The following is a 27,173-nucleotide window of genomic DNA, read 5'->3' as shown; positions in this document are numbered from 1 at the left end:
TGAATTAACTGATTGCAAAGTGACGGATGATGAGAAGTACCACTGAAGTACCTGTGGTGCCATAAACTGGTATTTCCAGTGGATGAGCAGGGAAGGCTGCAGAAAGGAGAGCCTTGCTATTCTAGGTCCCACACTGTGTTCCCACGTAACTTTGGAAGAGAACTTGTTGATCAGGTGGCATGTTTCATGAACTAAGAGAGCATAGAAGTGATCAGAGATGTGGCTGCAGTAGGTGTGAAGGAGCAACTAAGTTGGCTATCTATCACTGTTACAGCAGACAGAGCCGCTGTGCTCCTTTTCAGCTGTTTGCAGTGTTATCAAAGAGCTACTGCAAATTATGCAGTGCTCCAGCAATGACCTGGAGGGGTTATTAGCAGAAGGAGCTGAACTTCAGGGACTCATATTTCTGGGCTGGTAGCTTCAGGGGAACTCAGAAGTTTTTGGGCTACCCTCTGGAGTGGTGGATGCTGAATGCTCTTCAATACTTTCCAGCTTTCTGAGCCACACTTTGCATTCCTGCTCAAGTATATAAAATGACTGTCTGTGATTGCTGACAGTAGCTGCATAGGGACATCTGTGCCTACTATGTTACCCCAAATGGTAAGTTTGTTGAAAGATGATGCTGTTTGTATAGTAGGGAGTTGCTGAGGCAGGGAAGCAAAGAAAGAACTGACTGAAAGCAATTCTTTCTTGATACTTGTCCATTTTCAGGGTAACACATAAAGAACTAATCATGCAAATCCGAACTCAAGGGAAATAAGCCTTTGTTTCTTCATCTGGTGCCCTGAAGCTCAGCCAATAATACATACAGTCAGTATCCCTGAGGTGACAAGGTGCACTGCTGATTTACAGGCAATGCACATTGGATAACTGGAGACTCCACACTGTGAAATGATTATAAACCAGTAATTAGCTGATGAGAGAGGCATAATTTGCTTCAGAATTTTGAAGCCAAATAAAATCAGCTTATGAAAAATAAAGCACTGTTAATTCAATCCCTGGTGCTCTTAGAAACTCATAAAACCTGACTGCAGTAGTAGGAAAGGTCTTCCAACAGCAGGAAAAAAAAACCAAAAACAAAGAAACCTGAATGCATTTAAAAATCTGTTCAACTAAACAGTAGGATTGGGTCCTGGAAATTTTCTTTAAAGATGGAATCAAGCACTATTGCCCTTCAGCTTGGAGAGCTCTCACTTATCTAGATACAGCTTAACCTTTGGATGGTAAAAATGAGTGTGCTGGAACTAAACACTGCCTGGCACAAGCAAGCAGCTCATCAGAAGATGTTTTTTGATGCACCATTGCCTTGGAAAAATACTTCCTGCAGGTGTTCTGGAGTCACCTGGAGTTTGTCAGGAGATGCCTGATTTAATTTTCAATCCCTGCTGTGGCCATACAGAAATCAAACAAAGTCCCTCACAAACAATTAGCTTCTGCAGGTATTAAGTGGCACAAGATAGCCTTATCTGACGCGTTTGGGGCGTTTTGGCCAAATCATGATCTCTGGATCTCTTTCGTGGAAGGAAGATGCAGGCAAGGAGAGCTGATTCCTGTGCTACTAGAGCTATCAGTTGTAGACACCAGTCACTGCTTTAAATGTTCTCTGAAGGACTTCCACATTTGGAAAAAAAACAACCATCATTACAAGATTTTATAATGCTAGCCACAACTATTTGAAGGGGGCTCATTCTCAAAAGCTGCTATTCAGTGCACAGACTCACAGTACCAAAAAAAAAAAAAAAAAAAGAAAAAAAAAGGAAAAGAGGAAAAGAAAATAATTTTAAGAAAATTCTGCCTTAAAAATCACCTCTATGCAAAACTAAAGCGTATCACTGACAACTCCCATTTTCAAAGGTCACAGAAGCCTTCAGAACATCAGCTGCCTGAGGTCCCTCTAGAAACTCAGTGAATTACATGCTTACTGACTGCCCAGCAGCAATTCACAAAAGCAGTATTTACAAAGAAATTTACCTACACTGGCACAAGGTCTTGGTTTTCTGCCTTTATCTGGCTTCCTGAGGAAATGACAATTTGTGTTCATCTCATCTGATAATTTCTAAACCTGCTAGCTATTTCTAACCAAACAGAAGGAGGCAGTGAGAACTAAAATCCTTGTTGGTTAAATAGCTGAACCGAAGCCTGTGGCAAGCCTCTGCAAGGCAAAGGCTGCTTAGTGACCATAGCTTTTACTAGACACAAGAAAACCTGTGCAGAAGAAAGACCAAATACCCAAACCACAAGAAAAACTTCAAACTGAGCTTGGAATGACTCAGCCTTTGTTACAAACACAGAGGTCACAAGGTTTCTTTAGGCTGAGGCTCATTAAGCTGTTTTTGTGAGCTGAAAATATAGTTTCATCCACTTCCTTACCTCAGACACAGAGATTGCTGTTTTTCTTTCAGCCATTTTATAAAATATAATTAATCTACATTTTAAAGACCTCAATGAGTTGTCTCTCATCATGGAACAGTAAGTGAGATTGATACCCAGTTACTGAGCATTCAAGCTCACAGACCATTTCCATATAAAATAACTATGGTTTTTTTTTTTTTTAATTTGTAAAATGCCACTTTTACTTTATTTAGATGTTAATGCTTATTTCTTAAGTAATAAGAGGGAAGAGAGATAAAGCACAAATCAGTGCTTATTAACCTTGCTAATAAGACAGGCTTTTTGAGAAAGGATGGATATATCTTAATTGGTAAAACAGATGCATTGTCATTTAGCCAAGTAATCCTTTCCAAACAAGGGAAGCAGTAGCAATTTTATTTTAAGTGGGTGGAAATAAACTTGTCACATTATGCACATCAATTTACACATTCTTACGTTACCATTTCAGTCAGTAAGAATACAGCCCTTTGATTCTCAAAAGAAAGCAATCTACAAATTAACACTCAAATAGGTGAGAATATTGCTATATAACATAATTGATCTTAATTTGCAATGTGAAGTACTGAACTCAGTCTGCACATTCATGTAATTAATATAAAATAATGAATTCCCATGAAAAGTGCTTTGGATCTTTAACATGAGCATAAGAAAGCACATACAAAGATGCCTCAGAAAAGTATCTTATACAGTTTGTAAAATTATAGCCTTAAGGCTGATGTTTGCACAAGTGCTGCTGTACATACCATTGATTATGAATGCCAACTTTCACACTATTGCTATTGAATCCTGCTATCCAAACCTTAAGAAAAACCCAACCCTATAAAGCATATCAGTGTTTACTAACAGTTAGCAGTTTTTTAGAGCCAACTGTACACATACATGCTGTATAACCAAGATGTTATAATCGCAATATAATCAAGAGAGTAAGGCAAAGCAGACAACGATAACAAAAAGAGAATAAGTGGAAGAGCTTACCCTTCGGCTGAGCTCACCAGAAGATACCAAAAGAGGGGATCTCCAGAAGAGATCCTTCCCCTCTGGTAGCCAGCTCTTAAATAGGTCCAGGAGGGGTGCAGCCAGGCTCCACCCCTTCCGGCAGCACAGGTGAATTGCCTTCAGCTGTGCTCCTCTGGCTGACTCATGGCTCACCTCAGGTGATCAATCAGAGGTTCAGGCCGTGACTCAGCAGTTCCCATACACATGCATAGAAATGTACTCCAAAATTTATGCACTGGTTTAATCCATTATAGATAATAATATTGATAAAAAACAACTGTCAAAAAAAAAATTCCAGTGGACTGAGTAAGTTTACACCAAAAGTACAACTTCCATTACTTGACTCCTCACACAAATCTTTTTTCTTTCCATTTACTTTTTGTAACCCCTCAGCCCTTTCCATAAAAGGCTGAACAGCTGAAGAACTGTGAATAACTATTAATTGCAAGTTAGAATTCTTATAATTTATATCTCATCTCTGAAAGTGCTGTGTAGTCAGCCAGGAGAACACTTAAGTAGCCGCCAGTCTGAAAATCTAAGGCTTCTAGTTATCTAGCCAAATTCCATGTTTTCAGACATACCTGGGTTTCCTCTGATTATTACCTTCAATGGGGAAGAGTCAGCCTCATACTATGAGCCATCTTGGAAGGAAGCACGGACTGTGAGGTCTGTGCACTACTGGCTGTGAAAACAGTCCCTTAGAACTTCAGGAACAATTTAAAGCAATGTAACAGCTTTTTCTCACTTTGTATGTACACTGAACCCTGGCCCGTAAAAGCACTAACACATAGAAAGGAGAATCACTTAAATAAAATGGAATTTCATTTCTTTGAAGGGCTGGCATCCACCGGCGGAGAACAGAGAAGCTTGACTAATTTCTACTGGGATGACAATGAAACTCGGTGGAGGAGAGACTACTGTATTTAAAAAAAAAAAAAAAAAAAAAAAAAAAAAAAATCAACTCTGGTTACACTGATCATCTTTGTTTCTAACCATTTACTCTAACAGGCTTTAAAGATATACTATATTTGTAGTACAAGCCAGTTTGCAGCTTTATTTTCACACATTTTCCTTATTTTCTATTTCCTTCAGCTCTTTAGTTTGTCCACACTGATCTCTCTGAAACAAATTTCTTCTCCTAGGGGCTCTGGGAAGAAGTATACTTCCCACAAAAGTGTAAGTATTGCTGTATTTTCCATCCCTCCTAGTACAGAAGTTATATAATTTTTTGACCAAATAGCCTGGACCACTCTTCAAAATGAGCCATTAACTGGAAAAAAAACCCAAACAACAATTTTATCCTATGTTCAGCTTGCCCACAAGAAAGTAGGAGTCACCTCGGTTGAAAAGTTATATATATACTGAGAAATCTGCTTTCCTACAGAATACATCCGGAGCATCAGAATTCTCTTCTGAAGCTCTGGATTTCATCATTGCAATCCACACCCCCTTTTGTCAAGAAACCTGTGCATTCAATCAAACACCTGAACAGCTAATTAAATCTCCTTAGACATCATCTTTATGGATAGTAACAGTGTTCAAGTCTTCCCTTTCATTAAGAATCTCAAGGTTATTATTTAGAGTCAAGACTAACATACCTGCAGAAATTTAAGGATAGACAATAACAACAACAATCTGAAGAATTTGCTCATTAGGGCTTCTCAAATTTTATTTAAAAATAATGAGCTGTAGATTAATCACCAAGCTATTTACAAGGTAATACTGTGGTTCTCTGATCCTTCACACCATTAAAAAAACAAGCAGGCCCATGGCTGAGGGTTGTCATAGGAGCAGTTACGGTGTTTGGGGAAGTTATCACACAGAGTTCTTGATAGAAGTAACATTGCTGGTGGTTCTCTTTTATTTGCATAAGTAGCTGCTGAACTCACTGAATACAAGTAGATATAACTGTGACAAAGGAGGCCTCACATATTTACAGGGTAAACTGTTGCAAACCACAGATTTCATAGAATTATTTTCATTCGAGAATAAGGGCTTTATTTAGTGCTTTCATCTTCATCTTCTCCATCTGTTTTTGAACCCTTTCTCTGAGTCCGTTGTCTTGGGGTTGAAAATTTCCATCAGGATGTTTGTGTGGGTCTCTGCAAGAAGTTTAAAAGATTATTTGTATTTATAATAGCCAGGGAAGCTACTTAGCAGTGTGGGCAAAAACAAAGGAAGGGACACACATTTTCTCTCTTTTTTTAATATTGACCACAGACAGTATTCCATTACTTATGCAGATCTGCAAAGAGTCAAGTTATGGAGAGAGAAAAAAAAAAGAAAAAAAAAAAGCATTCACTCTATTTGGCCAGTTAGAAAAATTAACCATCTGATAAATAAACACAAATAAGTTGAGTTTTTGTTTTTTGTTTTGTTTTTGTCTATGGAGAGGCATATTGCAATGGCCAGAACAAAAAAAATTATTTGCCTAAAGGATAAAGTGTGGAAACTGCTGCAGAGGAGCACAGTGAAACACCACCCCATCGGTAACAGTGAAGAACCTTCCAGTGACAAAAGAAAGGACTTGGACTTCACTGCTTGCTAGTAACATTTTGGTGCGTGTCCTATTAGATGTAACATATACTGAAAAACCTCAACTAAAAGAGACTGCTCAAATGATTCAGACACAGACAAATTTGAATGAAATGAATATATGAAATATAGATACCTAGAGGTGTTTAATATGGAAAAATACTGTCAGTTTTGAAGAAAACACCAAAAGAACGAACCTTATGATTACAGAACTACTTCCCCAGAAAAGGTACACTGTACCCATCCACCCAACAGTGTACAACTGTGCAGGAAAAGGATGATTATTTTGTTACATAGGCTATATCAAATCCCCATGTTCTGATAAGCAAAGTGTCATAAGATGCAAAAAGCAGCAGGGTCATACACACGTGTTTTTACAGTGAATTACTTTCAATCAATGCTGAGGTAATCACAATACAGCAATCAGTGTTCTGTCAGAGATCTCATACTCAGCACTGTTTTAAAGTTTAACGGCTGACAGATGCAGAAGATCTGGATATCAGTCATTCCCTCTAAAATCAAAGAAAAAAAGAGACTTTGGAATCTGGTGGTGAGAACTCTCAGTTTCAGGCAGTTACGCGCATCCTGAGTAGATAAGCATCTAAGCATTGCCATGACCACTTTAAAGAGACTGCATCGGTTGGATGGAAACATCAATTCAGAAAGACACACAAGGTATCTGTGAAAACACCAGGTTCTACTTCAGCAATTTCTCCTGTGTTCCTCTGAAATCACTTATTTCACCTATACTGCCTACCACTCAAGTCCACTGCCCCCAGTGTTCCACTTACCAGCTGATATGCCTCCTTGCATCCTTCTTGTAACATCACATACCCCCAAATTTCACATACTTCATCCACTTCTGATTCCAGCCCCACAGCTCTGCTGGGCAGCCTTGTACCTTTCTAAAACCACTGTGGTAATAATCAACTTCCTTACAAATCCTCTTTTTCTCAGCTTTCCTAATCCTCAAGATTTCTGTGCTGAACTACAAACTGAGTACATCAGCCTGACAGTACTGGAGGCAGCTGGCAGAATTTGTCTCTGTGAGAGGTTAGCTTCATGATAAAACTGAAGTTAAAGACATGCAGGCCAGGGTGTCATTTTAAAATCTGTTTTCATAACTCCAATTCTGAGATCATACTTACAGTGCAAAATTTAATACAGGAGTCTTCTGATTTGCTCAAAGAGCCAGCTCTGCAACCCACTCAGTGACAGACACCCTACAGCATCTCAGTACAGCTTTCTCCATAATTCTGAAGGAGATGTCTTCAGAGTCCTTCCCATTCCTCTTCTCTAATTTCAAATTCTACTTACCTTTCTTCTTTCGCTGATTTTATTTTGCCTTCTTCTGAGATCATCTGCTCAATTTGTGGAAATTCAGCACTGAGCATCTCTGGAGTAAGAAGCACTTCAAATTCATTTTCATCTGTCCCACTAAAACCATTAATATGAAGAACAATCAGTACTTAAAATTTTTTAGACAACAAAACCAAAAATATGTCTTATTCCAGACACACTTTGTGCTTTTGCCTTCAATAATCTTTCAGAAAATGTTTAGACACATCCACACAAGCAATTAAGACAATAAATCACATTGAACATAAAAGAGGAGAAACTTACAGGTCAATTATATTCTCTCCATCTCTCTCAGGCAAGTTATACAGCACTGGTGGTACATCTCTTGGAAGCATATCTAAGCTGTAAGGATCCCTGTGATGGAAATGGTATTTAAGATGAGCAGAGAGTAACTGCAGTTAACGTTTACATTGTGAAGCTTCACAGAAGTAGCTGTAGTTACAGAGAAGATTATTATTTTTAAATTATCCTGGAACAAAAATAGTACACCAGAAATGCATGCAAGTATGAGCCTGAGAGATGCTGGCTACCAACATGCGTTCAGGTGCCCACATGTTAAAAGGTTTTATTATTCATAGTTCTGCAGGACAAACACAGTTCGTACTTCCTGGAGCCTTCTGGTACTGAATCAAAATGCATTCAGTGCAGATGTTACCAAAAGTCCAGACAGAATCCAGGGCTAGGCATTAAACTTAACCCACCCTCCAAGGAGAGTGAGTAGGGGTTATCATTCATTTTAGATTGCTGAGAAGCAAGCAAGTCAACCCATAGGCCCACTTCTACCTCTGGGACAGGTCACCAGTCATGTAGTTTCAAGCAGCAGAAATTACAGGTGAGAGGCCCTGTCTACTCAGTGTTTTTCTTACCTAGATGTTGTACTTGTTGATATGGGAGTGTTAGGAAATGTCAAATACACCACTGGTAAGAATCGTCTCCAGTCCATTACTCCACAAATCACTTCCTGAAATTACAAGTGCTATTAGCCTTCTAAAACATCATGCAGTGAAAAGAGAAGCTTGCAGGACAGAGCATCTAACTTCTTGGTTGAGAAGCAAATCTGGAGAGCTACATTTCTCCATATTTAAAAGATACTACCTCCACTGCAAGGTCATGAAAATACAATAGATGGCAAAAAGAAAGAAAGAGCAGAGAAACAGTCAGAGATAATTCAAGTCTAATAATAACAAGTTATTCTGACCCATGCACTGATTATTTAGGTGCACACAATTTTTACTCATACAATAAACTACAAAGGCCATACCTTGTGATGCAGGAACTTTTTTTGTGTGATTGGAATACTGGATCCTTTGGGGCACTCCTTGGTAAAGGTATATTTCGGATGAGGACAAAGATGATACTCAATGTTTGTTTCACAGTAAGTTAAAGGAGGTAAAAGTGGAAACAATCCTGGAGTGGGGTTCTAAAAACAAAAGGTTATTTAAAAAAAAATTCTGAGCACAACAAAGAACTAAACTGATGAAAATTCAGGTCTTACATTAATACAGTCTTCCTAAACTCACACTTATTCTCATTATGATTTAATGGTTCAGAGTGACCCTTGATCTACTGTCTCTTCCCTGCATCACAGACCCATAATCTGCCTTGTTTATTCATGTTCTGCTGACAAAAATCCAACAACTTATTTACTCCCAAATCTAACATTGGTTCTCTGAACAGTTCAGAATCCAAGGGATGGAACTGACCTTGCTATAGTGGAAGTGAGCATTTTACCATCTATTTCACTGCACTAGCATCTGTTTCTGCATTTAGTTCAATGCTGGGTAACATGGGATCAGGCCTGGATCTTACACTGACATGACAAAGGGATGAGGGATGCACAGAAGATTTCATCAGTAAGTCCATTGGAGTCCTGGCTGCATTCAGTGGGTACAAGTTATAAGTGTTATACCAAGACCACCAGACCAGCACACTGGGCTTTGGGCCATTTTAGCTAACACTGAAAGACAGCCACTCAACTCAGGCACAGCACCATGCTGCCATGGAGATGCTGCCTGTACCCATCTACAGCACTTCACTGAGCCATACAGCTGTCTCTGCCCTCTCACAATCACGTAGGGACCCTCTAAGGCTGTGCTGCACTGTGTGGAAAATACCTTCTGCAGTTGGTGCCATGTAGCACAATCTATGTGAAAAGCAAGTAAGAGAAAACCCTCCCACACACCTGGCTATGATTTTTCTATGCCAAATAATTGGAAATATGGCTTTGATATGCTATGAAAACTAATGGAAACTAAGGCAGCAGGATGCAGTGCTAACAAACTGCCTACCTTCACTTTTCTCAGTCTACTTAAGGATCAGGCAGAAGCACGGTATCCTGGCTGAAGATAAGACTGAATCTGTCCTACTAACTTGGACAAAAGTATGAAGTCATAGAAGGGCTGAGATGCCAAGATTATGGCTTCTTTTCTACTGTGCAGATGAAGAAACAAATGGAGAAGGGAGAGGCCCCAAGGTGTACCAGGGAATCCTGGGATTAGTGAGCGTTTTTGGAGTCTAGGACCAGTTCACTGCCCTCACAGGCAATTTTGTATTACCAGCCCTCCCCCCTAACCTGATCCAAATTCCACCTCAAAATGAAATGGTGTCACTCTCTGCAGGATGAGCTCTGTGGTTCCCACCTACTAGGGCCTGCACCATAAGGGATTACTCACACTGACAGGTGGTTTTAAAAACCAATCTGAGTAAGAGAACTGACCACTAATAAACACCCTTTCACCTCCCTTCCCACTTTGTAAAAGCCAACTTCTACTTACAAAAATGCGAAGAGGGTTGCTCTCTGTAGGGTAGACTAAAGCTCGGGGAGGAACCAATTTTAAAAGGCTGATATCTCTTTCTGCTACTTCTTCAGATGATGGCTTGTGATAGTCCTTAGGAGAAGCAACTACATGAACCAACTCATCCTTGAAAAACACAGACATCAAAGGTTTTCAGAGCATGTGGAGTCTTTTGTTGTAAAATGTTGGAACAAAATTAATCAGTTGTAGAAATATAGAAGCGGGAATGACTTCATCAAGGCAAGTTTGTATTAGAAATGATCTGTTACCTGGGCTCCCTGTCCCAGAGCTCGGCAAAGTTTTCGAGTTCTATAACTTGCAGCTGTACGGTGTGCACGGAATGGCTGATATTTTATGATGCTGATATGCTGAGGAACCTAAGCACAAAGGAGAAAAAGACTCTGCAGGAGATGACAATAATCATTCTTTATAAACTCACAGATGGAATGGAACTTTCCAGCTTTGTCACAGACACATCACATATCTGTGGGAAAAGATATTCAGACTGCCATTCTACTATGCAGAATATGACCAAAGTTTTGAGAAGCTGTACTTAACCGGGGCAAATGGAATGAGTGCATTAAGGAACATCTCTTTTCTATGAAAGACTGTGGGATTAGCACTTTTGTGATCAAATATACTGAACTTAATGAGGTGGAGAAAAGCTCTATCAAGCAATATAATTTAACACTGGTATGTGAAGAAAAAGGACATTAATAGAAAGTTTCTATACTTGTTATAACAACTGTGGGAAAAAAAAATAAATAACAAAGGAAGAGGAAATTGAGCCAAAACCTTCACTGATTTGAACCTGAGGAAGTATTCTCACTTTGATAAGGAGTGGAATTTGGACTTACGTTATTAAAAAATCTGAGAGGGAAGGCTTTAGAGGTCAGGAGAAAAAAACTGTTTCTGAACTCAAAGTTAGAAAAACCCACAGTATTACACATTTCAAGACTTGATGCCCATTGATGTCACTGAATCAGGTAGAAAACACATCTAACTGGACTGGTGAAAGAGAGAAACAGGGAGCTGTACTGACTCACCTTCAAGCTGTAAGAGGGAAGGAAGCGTTTCATTTTCACATCTATACGTTTGACAGGAATTGGGCCAAGGGCATCAGGTTCCTGGAAGAGTACGGTATTTTAACCCCCTTAATATGGTGGACATTTTGTTTTGCACTGACAGTAGTTCATCAGCATGGCTATCTGAAAACATACTAGATAATTATGCAAACATTTTAATACTTCCTCTGCCCTTCCTAGGGCACTTCAGTTGCTTTTAAAATTCGTTTTCCTGGGCAAAAATCACAGATTTTAACTAACTTTGGCCATTAATATATTAAATATAATTTCAGAATGAAATTGAGAGAATGCAGATATTTTAACTGCTTTCAGCAGCACTCTCAATAAATCTGAAGTCCTGTACTAACTTGTTGGAACTCCACAACACCGGTTATGTTGTAAAGGATAAAAAAAAAAAAACTGTACTGGGCCTAGGGCCAACATCACCAACAAATTTTTTGAGTAGTGGCCACCATTTTGGTTACTATACCTACCAAATCACGGTGTAATTTGTGGGAACTGTAAAAGGGGAATTGAGAAGGTAACATTCGATCTTCAGATATGCCAGAAGAAATGCCTTTGCATTCTTCTTTCTTCTCTGTTTGGCTGAAACTCCCATTTTCTGTCAAGAATGGAAAGCAAATATTAAGATTTTGTAATACAATTCAACACACTGCTTCAGAAATAGAATCAAGACACAAAACACATTTAAGATCTTCCTAGCACTGGACAGGTTTATGCATTTTAATAGAAAAAGCAAGGTAATCCTTCCTAAAGTCCATTTATAACATAGTGTGCACAAAACCTTCAACTAATAAACATATCCGATTCCCACATTACAGCCCACCCATTCAAGTAAGGTGCTCTATTTTCACTCAACAAGGCAGAAATAAGTCAGAACACCTCTACTACGCCTCCTACTTCAAGCACCCCTGCAACTCCTGCATATGAGGAACTAAAGAGTGCCTGTTCACACAGGCAGACGGGCTGATATGGAAAGGTGTTCCAACAGTTGTTAAACAGTGCATGTATGAGGTGACATACAACAAAAAACACAAACTCTCTTCAGTCTGCACTACTACCAATTGTGGCTGCTCTATAAATGTCATGAATAATGTGTATAACATGCATGTATAAAAACATGTCTTTTTACAACAGCCATTTCCACTGTGTCACACATCTGTTTTTTGCTTGAAGACCCCTCTGTAGGGACTATTTATGCATATATATCAACATGTATTTGATGCACCAGACCTATCGTAGCTTAACACAAATTATCAATAACTCATTGTCAATCTACCTATCAACTGCTTCTTCTGCTCCTTACCAGATATAGAGCCTTCCTCCAAATCTCTGTCTTCCCTTGTCAGCCCACGGAACAGAAGCAGTAAATGATTTAGACGAGACTGAATCACAATCTGAAGGAATTATTTTATATTTCAGTATAATATTAAGCTTAACATCCTAAGATTTACAGTCATAGCAATATGCATACGTGACAGCTGTATACTACAAAGGTCACCCAGACCACCTGTTTCAGAATTTTTGCTATAGTTTTCTGTTCAGAAGAGATAAAATGGAGAAAAATAGCTTTTGAAAAAAATTTAACTCCACAGCAACATTACATAAAAGAAATGGACTGTACAAACTATCTGGGCCATTTACTTCTAAGAGCTTCTCTCTGTGAAAAAAGGCTTTCCTTATAAACAGACCATACCTCTTTTATTAGAATTTTTTATTCTAATAAATTTATTAGAATTTATTAGAATTTATGCCCATTGTTTCCTGTGTTCCCACCATATACCATAGCAGAGAGGCTGGCTTCAATAACCTCCTCAAAGGAGTTGAAAGTTGCTGTCCACTCCCACCACTTTTCATCTTCAGCAGAGTAAGTCCAGTTATCTCAGTGTCTCCCCACTACCCAGACTCCAGGCACCTCGACAGACTTATACTGATGTAAATCCATTTTACTGATATATTTTAAAAAAACCACTAAATTCTTCCACACTTTGTTAGTATTGATTGATTGTTGTAGTTTCGTGGTGTTTTTTTTTTGTTTTTTTTTTGTTTTTTTTTTTTTTTTAAATCTTTAACCAACACCTAAGGACAATAATCACTCCAGATCCTTAATTTCTGGTGAAGCAGAGACAACTAATGAACCATCAAATCCCTAGCTAGCTAAGAAGTCTTGTTGTGTGCTAGTCTGCATGCTCTTTTGTGCTGTTTCCAAGGCACTACGCTATCACACTGCATTGCAGGTGTTCACATTACCTTGTATGCTGCTTGTTGGAATTTCCTCAACATCCTTTTTCTGTTTGCCCAAGGGTCATTACGGAGCAAATCAAATGTGGGATGAACATTTGGATGCTGCATGATATTTAAAAGGAAAAAAAAAAAAGGATCAAGGGATGGATTTCCTCCATCCTTGGCAGAATCCCTACGTTATCTCCTAATTCTGAAATGAAGTTAAGCAAAAAACGTTCCATCAAATTACTTCATTCCAGTTCCCTGTCACCCTACTTGCACGTAAGCAGAATTTTTCACTGCAAGTCCTAAAGTAAGGTAATCAAATACTGCAGATGCAATATGGTGAGTGCAGAGGTAATATAGCACGGTCTTCATTCACAAATAAAGGACAGCCACCTACTAAGAGTGGAGTCCAATACGTGGGCAGACAGACAGTAGGAAGAATGGACCAGGTCTCCAGTGAGCACATACTTCATCCTGCACAAACGTGAAGTTGGAATAACAGTAAGGGCTCAGAATGAAGGCCCAGCAAATTCAGCATTTCTCTCCAATAATAGCTTGGAATAAAAACTTACAGGAGGGTGAAAGATCACAGTAAAACTAGAGAAACAATTAACCAGAATAACCCCCCAACATCTAATTACCTCTTGCTTTGGACATACTTGAGATAGAGGCAATATTTACATTTAACACCTCGAATCTCTTCAGTTTTAGATTGATGTGACAGAAAAACACAGCACCAGATGGGACTCCATCGATGCTATAGTACAGTACTTCTCCACAAGAGAATAGCCACTCAATCAAAATTTAGATTAGGAAGGTGCTCAGAACTGCACACAACCCCATGCTGTACTCGCCAAACAATTTTCAACACTTAACAGGCATAAGAGAACAGAAACAGACCAGCTACCACAGCTATGATGTTCTGTAAGGAGCAAGCAGAAATGATTCATCCATTATTCCTTCAATAGCAGACTATTTATTAAACAAAGTTCCCAATTATTCCAGGAAATGAATCCTAGCAATTACCACAGAGACAAAAACAACCCTAGTTACCAGAACTCTTGTCAATTCAACCTGCAAGATAAAGGTCACAAAACTTGTGATTTGCTTAATTTTATGTTAAAGTATGAGAATGCTACTCCTGTGAAAGCTCTCAGGAATGAGCAGTATGAACCTCAGGTTACATTTGTAGATTTCTAGTTGTCTCTCACATTAGTATTGGTATTAGAATACCAGAATGAGAAGATGAGCTGTGCATGCAGCTCACTGCTGGCTTTAAGGCTTTAAGGAACAGGACATTGATTCAGAAATAGCCATACTAGGAGGAAAAGCATTGAGTGACAAATATTTACGGCTGTTTTTTAGCTTAGCAAGTGATAAAAGCAAAGAAACAAACCTGCTCAACAAGCCGGAAAACACGTCTGGAAGAAACCTCTACTTTGTTCCTTTGAAACTCCTCTTCTATGATAGGATCTCCTCTTTGGATCTAATTTGTCACCAGGAAAAATAATCTCATTAGTGCAAAGTATTCAGTGATTTCTTTTTTTCCTCACAATTTCCCTTACAATTAGTGGAAACTGACCATGTAACACTCTACAAGCACTTCACAAAACACAGACTTCACTCTCTTTCAGTGAGTGATTATTACAACCTTGTAGTAAGTTAAACAAAGTAAAATAATGTTCTTTTTGGACCAAGAGACATCCACAGATACTACAACCAACAGATAAGTATGTAAATGTTTCTAAACAACGTGATTATACATTTAATTCAATGATATAACAAGCTAACATTCTAGATTGTGGGTTTGTTTTTTTTTTTTTTTTAACTTATTTCCTCCTTTGCTATTATTAAAAATAATGTTTGAATTTATTCATGCTTAATTCAGTGTACAAATTAAGCCTTGATCCTGTCTATAAATAATTTTACTGCCATAACCAATGCCTTGGAACTCAGTGGGAATCAGAAGCTGGCTGTATGTCTACAAGGCAAGATAGGAGGAAGAAGTCCCTGAGGGCTGTGCCATATGTGGACAAATATTTTCTGTCACTACCTATTGTTGCTGTCACCTCCACAGAAGACAGACTGCAGTCTGGGGTGACTGAAAGAAATCAAAAGGCCATGAGAGCAAAGGTATAGCAGAACATGCTGAATTATCTTCCTATGGCACTGTATGAGAGTACTGACTGGGTTTAGCTCTTCAATAGCGAGTCATTCAGAAAGGTACAGCATAAACAGAAGGCTGACTTCATCCACAGCGCTGAAAGGACTGCTACAATGCTGCACTGTGATGTAGCTACATGGAAACCTACAGGTTGAGCAAATATCTAATTACAGTTCCATTAATAACTTAGTAGCTTATCCTTCCCTCTGTCCACCTCCAAGAAAAAACACTCTCAGTAACACTGATACAAAGAAATAAAGATATAAATGCATGAGGAAATTCAACTAACATGGGTTTGTATCAATGTACTACGAAAAACTGAATATGTGAAGAGCATAATACAATTCACTAGTGCACTGCATGTAGTCTGAAAGTATGAGTTCAATTTTGAATTTATAGAAAAAACAACAAAGACTAACCTTATATTGCTCTTCTTCCCTTTGTCGATTTTCAATAACCTCCCTTTTAAATTCTGCAGATATTGGATCTTTGCCTTTACGAACTTGCCTGTATTTCCAGTAGAAGGAAGAAAAACATTTTACTTAATGTACTGTTTGTTTCATTGTAAGTTTAAAAGGCTGGCTCTCCTGTTCCTAAGGCATTTAGGGGTCTGTAGTATTCAGCTTAAGAGCAAATCTGACCACAAGTGAAACCCCAGTATGCTTACGCGTGATTATGAATTTTGCTTTCCACCTTTTGATGTGCAACTTTATTCACACCATTACATATTTTAGCCTTGACTTACTGACAACCATAACAAAAAGGCACAAAGCAGGGTGGAATGTGCGAGGTTAGATGAATAAGGTTTTCAGGAAGTTTCTGAATGCAACTGTAATACAATTAAAAGTATCATTGGGTACACTCGTGTTGCTTTTAGGCAGGAGGGATGAAAAGAAAAATAAAACAACGGTTTCTTAACTGTAAAACAGGTCTATCAGGACACGAAATGGCCGCATTACAAACCAGTGCATATTGCATACATCATTCACAGAGGCCTTAGTCAAGCAAATCTCAGTGTTTTAATTAACACTTACCACTTCAGATTATTTGCTTCCTCTTCCTTAATGTTTTGTTTGACTTTTAGCTCAAACACTGCTTCCTTCATCTGCCTTGTTTTTATTCCTTCATTGCCTTGGCAAAGGACTGCAAGAATATCAGAAAGCCACATACTAGATTGAATTTTTAATTGGGAAATAACACCCATGGTGATAACTGAATTCATTAATGCACAGGCTACTTCAGGTAAAGTGAATTTCTTACAGAAATAACAATCACATAATCTCAGCAATTCTAATGCAAAGTTTCTAAACAGAAATCTAGAAATACTGATAAAACTGAGCTTATGCTGCTTAACTATGTTACCTTCTTTTAAGTTCTTAATCTTCAATTTGCCTGGTTCCTGATTCAAAACAGTAGCTACAGCATATGGATTTGACAAGTCTGTGGGGAATTTCAGGTTCTGGTATTCAATTTCCTAAGAGATATAAATTAATAACAAGAAACAGAAGCAATAAAGATTTTCAGCCCAGGAAAGAACTTGCACTTATTTCCTCACACCTTTACTTTTTGAATAGCCTTGGATCGTGGTAGGCTGAATTTGTCTCTTCTCCACACCAGTGATTTTCCAACAGACACCGCTTTTTTCTCTGGATGCTTTTGTTGTTTTTCAAATGGTTCTTTTCTAGGCAGCAGAAGGAAAAACATTGCTAAGTACTCTGTAAATGGTATCTAATCTTATTGCATGAATTTATATCCCTTCTAGACATACAAGGATACTGGAAATACTTTTCCAAATTACAAGTGGAATCAAACTTCCTAATCTGGCTAATTTCATAGTTCACAAAAAAAATTAGGTAAAGCTCAAAAAAACATATCTTGCAAGGCCTCAGCAATAAGAATAACACACATCAGGCATCATAAGCTGAAGATATTCAAGGATATAAAGTATTATATTATTCAAGGATTAAGGATATTTAACATTATTTTGCAACAGTTCAAGCTCATTCAGAGGAAGTGCATTCTCAGTGAATGATGTAAGAAACCAGGTAAAAGTATTAACACTTGTTAACATTAGCTTGTAAGTGACATCAGTGCATTTTAAGTCACCACAAATACAAATGCCTAAAATGATCGTAGCACAACAGCATTAAATACTATTGCATGGTATCTTTCAGAACTGGGCAAAGAGCACTCAGCCACACATACATTTGACCCAGATGGGGTGTTGATGTTCCTGTGAACACACATACATAGGGTTCTGAGTGGAACTGTGAAATCAGTAACTGCATTTTCATTTGTGCTGTTCCATACTCAAGGGGTGAGTATTTCACAATTACTTCCTCTTTCCCATTTCCTGGAATAATTCCTGTGATTAAGGAAGAAAAACAGTAAGAGTTCATCTGAACACGAGCCCACTTAAGTATGCTCAAATGAATTCTGTACTACATTTTAAAAACAATAGTAGTGTTTAAGTTGATGGCAGTAGGCCTGGAAAATGTTTCAGATCTCAAAGCGTCTTTCCATTACTACCAGTTAGCTTAAAACCACTACGCCTTGTCCTCCCTTGATATATTGCAACTATTTAAAATATACAGTCAGAAGGAATATTATTCTGAAGGAATGACCCAAACCAAAGCAGTAGCATAGTTCACCTTTGTGAACCACATATCCAGTAGAGTATAAATACTACTTCTAAAGAGGGATGACACATCCAAAAATCAGAAAACGTAAAATATTCAGAGTTCACATCAAACTTGTCATAACTACAGGCAAGATTTTTTTTCCTAAGGTCATAAGTTCTCCACACTGGGGGGAAAAAAAAATAGATTAGAAGCTTTATAATCTCAGAAGACTATTTGAGCAACTGCATTAATTTAAATGTTAACAATTTAGCTGTCAGCATCGACAGGAACACTGCTGTTTAGCACTTTGTCAGTTAATCACCAGTAATTTCAAATAATTTTCAACTTTAAATAGGTGCAATCTACCAGATATCGGCTGGACAGTGAACGCTCTGTGAGGCTGAATAAAATCAATGTGGAATTCAAAGTCTATTGGGCAGCTGCACTGCAACGGGATAACATACTCCTTACTGAAAAGAGAGTAACAAGGAAATAAAAGTTAAACTACAGCTTATATACATCTTGATATACCTGCTAGTTATTTCGCATCCTGACTTACTTCCTCTGACCCACACAGAATCTGATCAAATAAAACTTCATACAATTTACTTTACAGAAGTTATGTTTTTGTATCCTTACATTCTTGTATGCAGCAATATCTAGTCAGTACAATCAAAACTGGAGCCACAATAAGTACAGAACCGGAAATCAGTCTCATCCCATAACCATGCTTGCAGAAGAAGATGAAAACAATACTAAACTCTGCACAGTTTTCAAGAGGATTGAGTATTCCAGTACATCAGAATGACTGGACCACCCCAGAAATAATCATGCTAGGGCCTCATTTTCATTAAAGCCTTTTACATTTCACAGTGGTTGTTGGAGGGGTATTACCACATATCTTATCAAGCTGCCTTGCCTTTGTGTGTATCTGTTTTTAAGTATCAAACAGAAACACAAAAACATCGTTGTAATGCCATCCATCAACCTAGGAACCAAGTCCAATTTACCCAGGCTTATTCCTGCTTTTTGACTGAAATCCTACCCTGCTGATTAGCAAAGAACGCATGTTATACACAGTGTTCTTTTGTAAAGTGCATTTTGAAATGGCTAGGGAAATAAACAATAGCAGCAAGGTTTTTTTTCTCTGTCTTAATATAACCTGTTCATGAAGATGTAATGGCAAATTGGGAAAGCAATTTGTTTTAAGGTGTAGTCAAGCTTTCAAATCAGTAACCAAAGTGCCTTAAAAATGTGGCAATCATTCCTTTTGTTGCCTAATGGATGTTCTGGGCCTAAAGAGAAAGCTGGGTGGTAGAATGTAGGACTTATCCTACACTTCTGGAAGTAAAAGAGATTTTTTCCATTGATATCAGTGAGCTGTAGATCACAGTTACAGGGATTCTTGTAACAACCAGAAAGATGGAACTCAGAATGGTGACACCAGAATAGTGACACAGTAGGCATAACAACAAAGGGACAAGCACAACGGAATGGTGTTACAAAGAAAAAGGAGAAGTGCTCACCCATCTCTGAAGATCTAGATTCACAGGGAAAGCTCCCCAAGGGAGACATCTCCAACCAAAGACTTTTCTACAGAGGCAGTCAGCCCTGAAAAAAGGTCTAAGAGAGGTGCAGCCAGGCTCCACCCTTCCAGTCACACAGCTGAATTGCCTTCACCTGTGCTCCCAGGGCTGACCTGATCCTTTCCCCAGGTGCTCAATCAGTGGTTCAGGCTGTGATTCAACAGTTACCATGCAATTCTGCACAGTAACAGGTATTTCAGAGAGCTTTACATTAGTACAAATCAATATAGTTTTAAACACAGCACAACTAGACACTAATCAACAGATTCTCCTTCCTCCTTTTCCCATTTCCAGTTTCTGTTAACAGTTACTACTTATATGTTCATGAGAGCAGTCAGTGTCACATCTACCACAGAGACAGAGTAAGATGAAGTCTATGCTACCAGAAGATCATGTTAAATATTTTCAAAAAGAAGAAACAAATCTAATGACTGACTGATCTTTGGATTGAGGTTAGCTATTTGCTATCTCTGAATTACACTTACAATTACCAGCTCACACTTTAATTTCCAGAACCATTCTTCTCAACAAGGAAGACCTGTTCTTTTTAGGGTTTACTAGTGCTAAAAAGACATAGCACTTGAAAGTGTACAGATTATAGACAACAGTTATACTGTTTCACCATACCATGAATGAAGTGAATCAGCACCAACATAGACCAGCTAAACCTCATTTCAACTATGTGTATGTTTAGTTTGTACAACATCCACTTTCCTGTGAATGAGTGCCTGAAACAGTTCATACACAGAACTGTTTTGCAGTCCAGACAGTAGCTGAATTCCTTAAAGCTTATAAGACCTTAAGATGTACAAACAGGGGAAAATGAGATTTTCTGGGTCTGGTGCATGTCCCATAAGAAGTGGGACATCTGTAAGGACTTGTGTCCTTAACACACCTCTGACCAATCGATACATCAGACATATTTATAAATGATGGAAATTCCAACACGTTCACAGTAGGGTAAGCATGCACAGGAACGACTAAGGTATCTTCTCCCTGCAAAAGAAAGGGGGTGAATATTTATTAAGAGTAATGAATAAATGTTATGCCAAATACAAGTTTCTGTAATAGCTGGTAGGTAAGTGAGCATGGCGTACATTCAATATCATCTCTGTGGCTGCTTAGGATCTTGATATTCTGCTTGTTCACAGTATCCATCTGTTTTACCATACTTTAAGTAACTATCTAAAGCACCTCCAGTGCTTCTCTGCTAAGACATTGCACAAGTGTGGCATAAAGTCTGGGCAAAAAAAAAAAAAAAAAAAATTAGAGAATAATGACTATATTGTATCCACAGCTCTGGGATATTTACAGGAAAAAAAAAAAAAAAAAGATGCTTAAACCCAAATACTAAAATCCTGACTCACTAGGAATAAAACCCACAAAGTTCTAAGTGATTAACTGTACCTTTATTGTAATCATAAAGTTTGAATAGTCCCTTCATTCCAGTAGAACTTTAGGTATAGCTTCTCATAATAAATCCTCACCTGACAGTGAATTCGGATGCAGTCATAGTAATAACGCCACTCATCAGGACAAAAATCAACAGTAAGCACATATGACAAGCCGGGGATGAGTCGATGCTAGAAAAGGACCCAAAATAAGATAGAAGTCATATAAAAGCTGCAAACAAACAGTGCTGCCTGCAAACAGCCATGTTAAAGCTTTCTGACACTCACTGTTTTGTTGTATTTGATCTGAAAATACTTTGTCTGGGGTGGTATAATGTGAGGGTTTATTACATTGCCAGAAATATTTATCAGCTTCTGTAAAACAAAAAAAAAAAATACTAAAATGATGTTACAATATAAGAGATCAACTGAGAAAGCCAACAGTATGTTTTATGAAACCATCCACAGGCACATTAATAAAGGAGGCAGACAAAGGGAAAGCAGAGAGATGAAGAGGAAATACTCAAACCGTTCACAAGAAAGAAAAAATACGTCTATGCCCTGACTTTTGTTTCTTAAATTCTATTGCTCCTAGAAGAAGGTTAGGGCTGCTTTAAACATCCGTGCACCAGAGAACACAGTTACAGACTCAGCGACGGTCTGTCCAAGTACATGTTGAAAACAGTCCTTTCCATAGTTAAAGCATGAGTCCATGACTTGCAGGTCACATGCCACTCTAACACGGGCACATGGAAACAAATAAGTAAAGCAGAGACCCTAAAGGAGAGTGGTGCATACAGCATGGTACTTGTCTGTTTCGTTACCACAAAACCACTGATTTTAAGTGCTGCCTTTTAGAGTACTTGTAGAGCAAATGGCCTCATGACCATAAGCCCAGCTTCTGTTATCCTTTTATAAGCCCCAAGAGGATCCCTGCCCTGACACTTACCAGTGTCTGCTGGTGATGTTTTCCAACTTCATACCCTCCATAGTGTAATACAGCAGGCTCTGCCTGTATAACATTGCTCTTCTTATGTTCTGAATAAACCTCTACAGAGAAAGACAGTAAAGCATTGAAAATAGGCAACCAACTATCACACACACACTACTGACACATTTAGCAAGTATATTTATGTTGAACTCAATGTACTACAGAGAGAAAAAGGAAACAGCTTATTTGCCTTGGTAAGCAGGCATGACTCTTTAAATTGAGGGTTAAGGTGACATCTACTACCCCAGCAGATCCATGATTCTTTCACCAGTTTATCTCATGGCATCTGTCTCTTCAACAAGTCACCACAAAACTTTCGGGTCAGCCAGAATAAGTACAGCTGCTATTTTTTTTCCTGACTCCATCTCTCATGATTTGGACTCTCAGGGAGACATAGGATGGGAGCTTGGCCTACAAGTTGAGAAAAATAATCTAATATCCTCGAAGTAACTTACAGGATTGCTCCAAGGTTGGGGAACGGTCAGAGAACACAAACTTACTTGATTCTAGCAGGTAATTGGGGATAGCACGTCTCTTTTTAGGTTCCTCCACCAGGCTATCCAGGACACTGGGTATTTTCTTGAAGATTTCTGTGGAGGCTGATTCAACCAAGTCCATGTTAGGACTCAGTTGGAATCTGAATGGTACTAAAATTCATCAGCACCTAGGGTCAAATTAAAATAACATAACAATAAAACTGTCTTCCCACTGATAACATCTGTTGGCTAAAATCTCCTAAAACCACTTAGAATTTTTTTTTTTTTTATTTTCCTTCTGAAATAGATTGCAGAATACAAATCCCAAGACCAGTTAAATTCCTTCCCCTGGCATGAGGAACGGATTTACTATCTAACATTCTTGATTGTAACCAGTAAGCATAAATACCAGATAGCTAATTGCCAAATATCTTCCAAGGTGGACATAAATATACAGCAAATTTCCAATCACTTCAGAGAGCTAAGTGTCAAATAATCAAACAGATTTGCATCACTATTCATTTTAAGATTATTCACATTAGGTCCACAGTGGTACAGAGACAAGGGCTTGGTCCTCAAGAAGCCAAGCACTGTGCTACTACTGATGTTACATGGTTACTGAACACTGGAGAATCCATGCTCAGCCACAATGCATGGTTCTTGTTACCAGATACGCAAAGCTCGATCACGTCTACAAAACTCCTGAAGTCAAGTCAGTACAAGGGATCGTAGCTTCAGACAGCAATTACTTCTGAAGAAAGCTTACAGCCAGAAAGTCTATCCCACTGCAGGAGAGAGCATGGCTAAACCAGGAAAAAAGGAAGGACACCTTTGAGCTAGTAAGCTGAACTTAAAGAAACTTGATTCATCCCAGCTTCCCAAAGTACACCCCAAAAGGTCTGCTGCAGAGATACCATGTACTAAGGATGTGCAGGATGAGGTGATTCCAGAAGCCTCACTCCCATGGCAAGCTCCAGAACTTCATCTGTTCTAGGGCTTACAAGGGACACTGGCTGTAGGACATTAGAAGGTTCCTTCAAATGATACCACTATCCAAACCGACTTGTGCAGGGATGTTCTTCTAATCTCTCCTGAGTGTTTGGGTTATTAACTCACAGATTCATTTTTAATTTTTAAATATTAATATGAGAGATAAGAAAATTGGCATTTGAATCTTTTGTTTAGATAGCATCAGTTGGGTTATTTGTTTAGTGATGATAATTATAAAACCAGAAGGCCAAGAAAATTATAAATCTTGTTTTAAGTAAGCACAGTTATCAGAACATAAACTTACGTAATGAAAAGAGCAAACATTGCACAATAAGAACACCAGATATTACCTATCCACAAGAAATTATCTTCCCAAATATAGCACGCAGTCATTGGTTCTCCTATGAACAGCTGCAGGGAGAGAAGGAGAATCAGAGAATCATAAAGTTTGGAAAAGACCTCTAAGAAACAAGTCCAACTGCTGACCCATCCCCACCATACCCATTAACCATGTCCATCAGTGTCATATCTCCATAGTTCCTAAAAACCACCAGGGGTGGTGACTCCACCACCTCCCTGAGAAGATACTTCTGAGTTCAACAGCAGCCATTATGATTTTTCACCTCTTGAGATGCTACATTTTATGTCTGCTCTTCATGAATGGGAAGCTGGGAGCCCGGCTCAGGATGATGCCACATTACTATCAGTGCACACCTGAACGCACTCAGTATTATACCTAACAGACACACTTCCTGCCAGGCTCATGTCATGGGGCAACTTTCTTCTCTGAAAGAGTGGTGATGCAGTGGCACAGCTGCCCAGGGAGTGGTGGAGTCACCATCCCTGGAGGCATTAAAGAAGCATGGAGATGTGGCACTGAGGGATGTGGTCAGTGGGCACGGTAGGCGATCTTGGGGGTCTTTTCCAACCTTAATGAGTCTGTGAACTTATTCAGGAATAGAGGCTCGATTAGCTGCTTGAACAACTGTGCTGGTTATATAATCTACACTATAGCAGTACTTCAAGATCCAGTGCTGCCAAAGCTGAACTGTTAGTACCGAAAAACAAAACCTAGGAGCAATATTGCTTTCGTTTTGCTTTGTCACTCTCATGCAGGCTTGAATGGCCCTAAAGGGCTCCAATATGTAATTAACACAGATCAGTACAGGTGTGAGGGAAGGAGGGCAGAGGCAAAAGCAATGCCCTGCACACCTGGGTCAGCACTTCTGAGTGCTGATGAGGTCCCACACTGCATTCTGTGGGATCAAGCCTGGCATTTGTCTTTCTAGATGTCTTTCATTTATTTTTCTAGAATGCTTTAGGTCTTGCAGAAAAAAGTTGAGTGGTTTTGCAGGCTCATAACATTGTTCTGGTTTACAATCTCACATAGCATTAATCAACAAATAAGACAGAGGCTTAACAGCACATACTACCACTACCCTAGCCTCAATATTATTTCCCACTCCGCGACCCTGAGCACACACTTTCCACACGCAACATAGAATCACAAGGTTGGAAATGACCTACAAGATCATCTAGTTCAACCGTCTCCTCATCACCATTGCCACCACTAGCACTAAACCACATCACGCAGCACGTCATCCAGATGCCGCTTGAACACTGCCAGGGATGGCGACTCCACCACCTCCCTGGGCAGGCCATTCCAGTGCCTGACCACTCTCTGAGAGAAAAAGTTCTTCCTTATGTCTAATCTCAACCTCCTCTGATACAACTTGTGGCCATTGCCCCATGTTCTGCTCATTGCCTGGGAGAAGAGGCCGTTTCCCTCTTCACCACAACCTCCCTTCAGGATGTTGTACAGTGCAGTGAGGTCTCCCCTGAGCCTCCTCTTCTCCAGACTGAACAATCCCAGCTCCCTCAGCCGCTCCTCATAAGGCTTGCGCTCCAGACCCCTCACCAGTTTCGTCGCCCTTCTCTGGACACGCTCCAGGACCTCAACATCTTTCCTGTAGTGAGGAGCCCAGAACTGAACACAGTACTCGAGGTGCGGCCTCACCAGTGCTGAGTAGAGGGGGATGCTCACCTCCCTGCTCCTGCTGGCCACACTATTTCTAATGCAGGCCAGGATGCCGTTGGCCCTCTTGGCCACCTGGGCACACTATCGGCTCACGTTCAGCCGAGCACCAACCAACACCCCCAGGTCCTTCTCCACACTCATGGGAAACTTGCGAGATGAACCACGCACACAAATACACCCACCCTGACGCTTCCCCACTCACCTCCGCGCCGCGCAGCCCGCGCCGGTTGCCGGGCAACGGGTCTCCACGCGGGCTGCACCACTTCCGCCCGGCAGAGGGGCGCCCGCCTCCATCGGGGCGCCGCGCTGAGGGGACGGCGGCGGGTCGGGGCGGCTGGGCGGGAGGAGAGATTTCTGCAAAACCCGCCTTTGGCGCAGAAAATGGAACGGCCCGTTGCAGGGCTCAAATCACGTCGGGCTTCCAAGCCGTGGGAATGTAGCGGAGCAAACAGTGTGCTGACATAGTTCTCTTCCCACGGAAACGCGGTTCGTGTGCGCGTCTCTGTTTGCACGGTCCTAATGGAGCGTAAACCTGAATCCACATCCGGCTCCATGTCAGAGGGGCTGAGTACAACACATGGCTGGAAAAAGCTTTGCAAGGTTATCGCAGAGGCAGCACATAAACGCAAAAAGGTGGCAGAAACGAGGATTGTTGGCCAGCAGAGCTGCGGGCTTCTTGGGATGGTTGAGATAAATAAGGATTGGGAACTGAGATTTAAACAGGTGATTCTCACCTCAGTTTCATAGCTCTGTTATGGTTATCAGATGCAAAGGTTTGCACAGGTGGCGGTTTCCCAGTTCTTATCTTGCATCCATCTCCTGTCGAGCCCTCACCTTGCACATAATGCCAGGGTCACACAGTGCGAGGGTGTTCATTCACCCACCAGTGTCTAAATCCAACATCAGCTCCCCAAAAACCCTGGGCAACCAGTGCCTGTGTCAGCAAATATCCCCCACCCAGAAATGGGTGAAAAAAAAGCTCCCTTGGTGCCACAAATGCATGAGCAGTGGCTTTCAGGACAGGCTGTGACAATGTGAACAGAATAATAAAATACTCTCTGAGCCAAGGGAAGAGGCAGAATGACTTTGCTCCCACTGAGGTGACACAGCACTGCCTATGTGGTTTCTGCAGACTGCTGCAACCACATTGCTTGGCTGCCTCTCAGACCCCCTTTTAAAAACTTGTTTAACCCTTTGACCAGTTTTAACCAAATTCTGTGAGCAAGCAGACTTCTTATGCAAAAGTTCCTACAAGTTTTGTGTGGACAGTGAGAAGGAATGCAGAAATATTGGCCCTTTGCAAAGGAAATGCTGAGCATGTGGTAACTTTCTGTTGTATTGCCCACTGGGCAGCTGCTGGGCAGGACAGCTATAGCTTGGTGCTTCTTGCCCAGCTCCTAACCTGGGGACACTGAGGGAGATGAGGGTAGTGTGTAGGAGAAACAGAGAGCATCGCAATTTGGCTGCCTTAGGGAGCACATATAGGCATGAGCTGAAATTACTGTGGTCAGAGCAGACATGGGAAG

General features: G+C 39.9%; 1 protein-coding gene across 3 annotated transcripts; it reads right to left on the bottom strand.

Annotated features, from left to right (window-relative positions):
* Positions 1 to 4,442: 4,442 nt before the first annotated feature.
* On the bottom strand, positions 4,443 to 25,895 carry CFAP221 (cilia and flagella associated protein 221). 3 transcript variants are annotated; one of them, XM_048953627.1, is made up of 25 exons: positions 25,850 to 25,895; positions 23,960 to 24,020; positions 22,644 to 22,807; positions 22,102 to 22,202; positions 21,441 to 21,527; positions 21,249 to 21,344; positions 20,657 to 20,757; positions 18,542 to 18,645; positions 17,760 to 17,919; positions 17,118 to 17,235; positions 16,917 to 17,028; positions 16,589 to 16,697; positions 15,974 to 16,061; positions 14,787 to 14,876; positions 13,412 to 13,507; positions 12,468 to 12,558; positions 11,635 to 11,762; positions 11,123 to 11,203; positions 10,346 to 10,453; positions 10,056 to 10,202; positions 8,543 to 8,701; positions 8,148 to 8,242; positions 7,546 to 7,635; positions 7,240 to 7,359; positions 4,443 to 5,489 (listed from the first exon to the last, which is right to left on the bottom strand). In XM_048953627.1, the coding sequence occupies exons 3-25, from the start codon at positions 22,759 to 22,761 to the stop codon at positions 5,366 to 5,368; spliced, it is 2,523 nt and encodes an 840-aa protein (XP_048809584.1). In that variant the 5' UTR covers positions 22,762 to 22,807; positions 23,960 to 24,020; positions 25,850 to 25,895; the 3' UTR covers positions 4,443 to 5,365. The 3 variants fall into 3 exon arrangements, with proteins under 3 accessions (XP_048809584.1, XP_048809583.1, XP_048809585.1); XM_048953626.1 differs by having other exon boundaries at positions 4,446 to 5,489; positions 17,112 to 17,235; positions 25,850 to 25,892; XM_048953628.1 differs by lacking the exon at positions 4,443 to 5,489 and adding an exon at positions 5,501 to 6,434 and having other exon boundaries at positions 17,112 to 17,235; positions 25,850 to 25,894.
* Positions 25,896 to 27,173: the final 1,278 nt, after the last annotated feature.

This window comes from Lagopus muta, chromosome 8 (genome assembly GCF_023343835.1).
Source record: "Lagopus muta isolate bLagMut1 chromosome 8, bLagMut1 primary, whole genome shotgun sequence".
Lineage (NCBI taxonomy): Eukaryota > Metazoa > Chordata > Aves > Galliformes > Phasianidae > Lagopus > Lagopus muta.
Note: the sequence above shows the minus strand (reverse complement) of the source record. Positions and strands in the feature narration are given on the sequence as shown.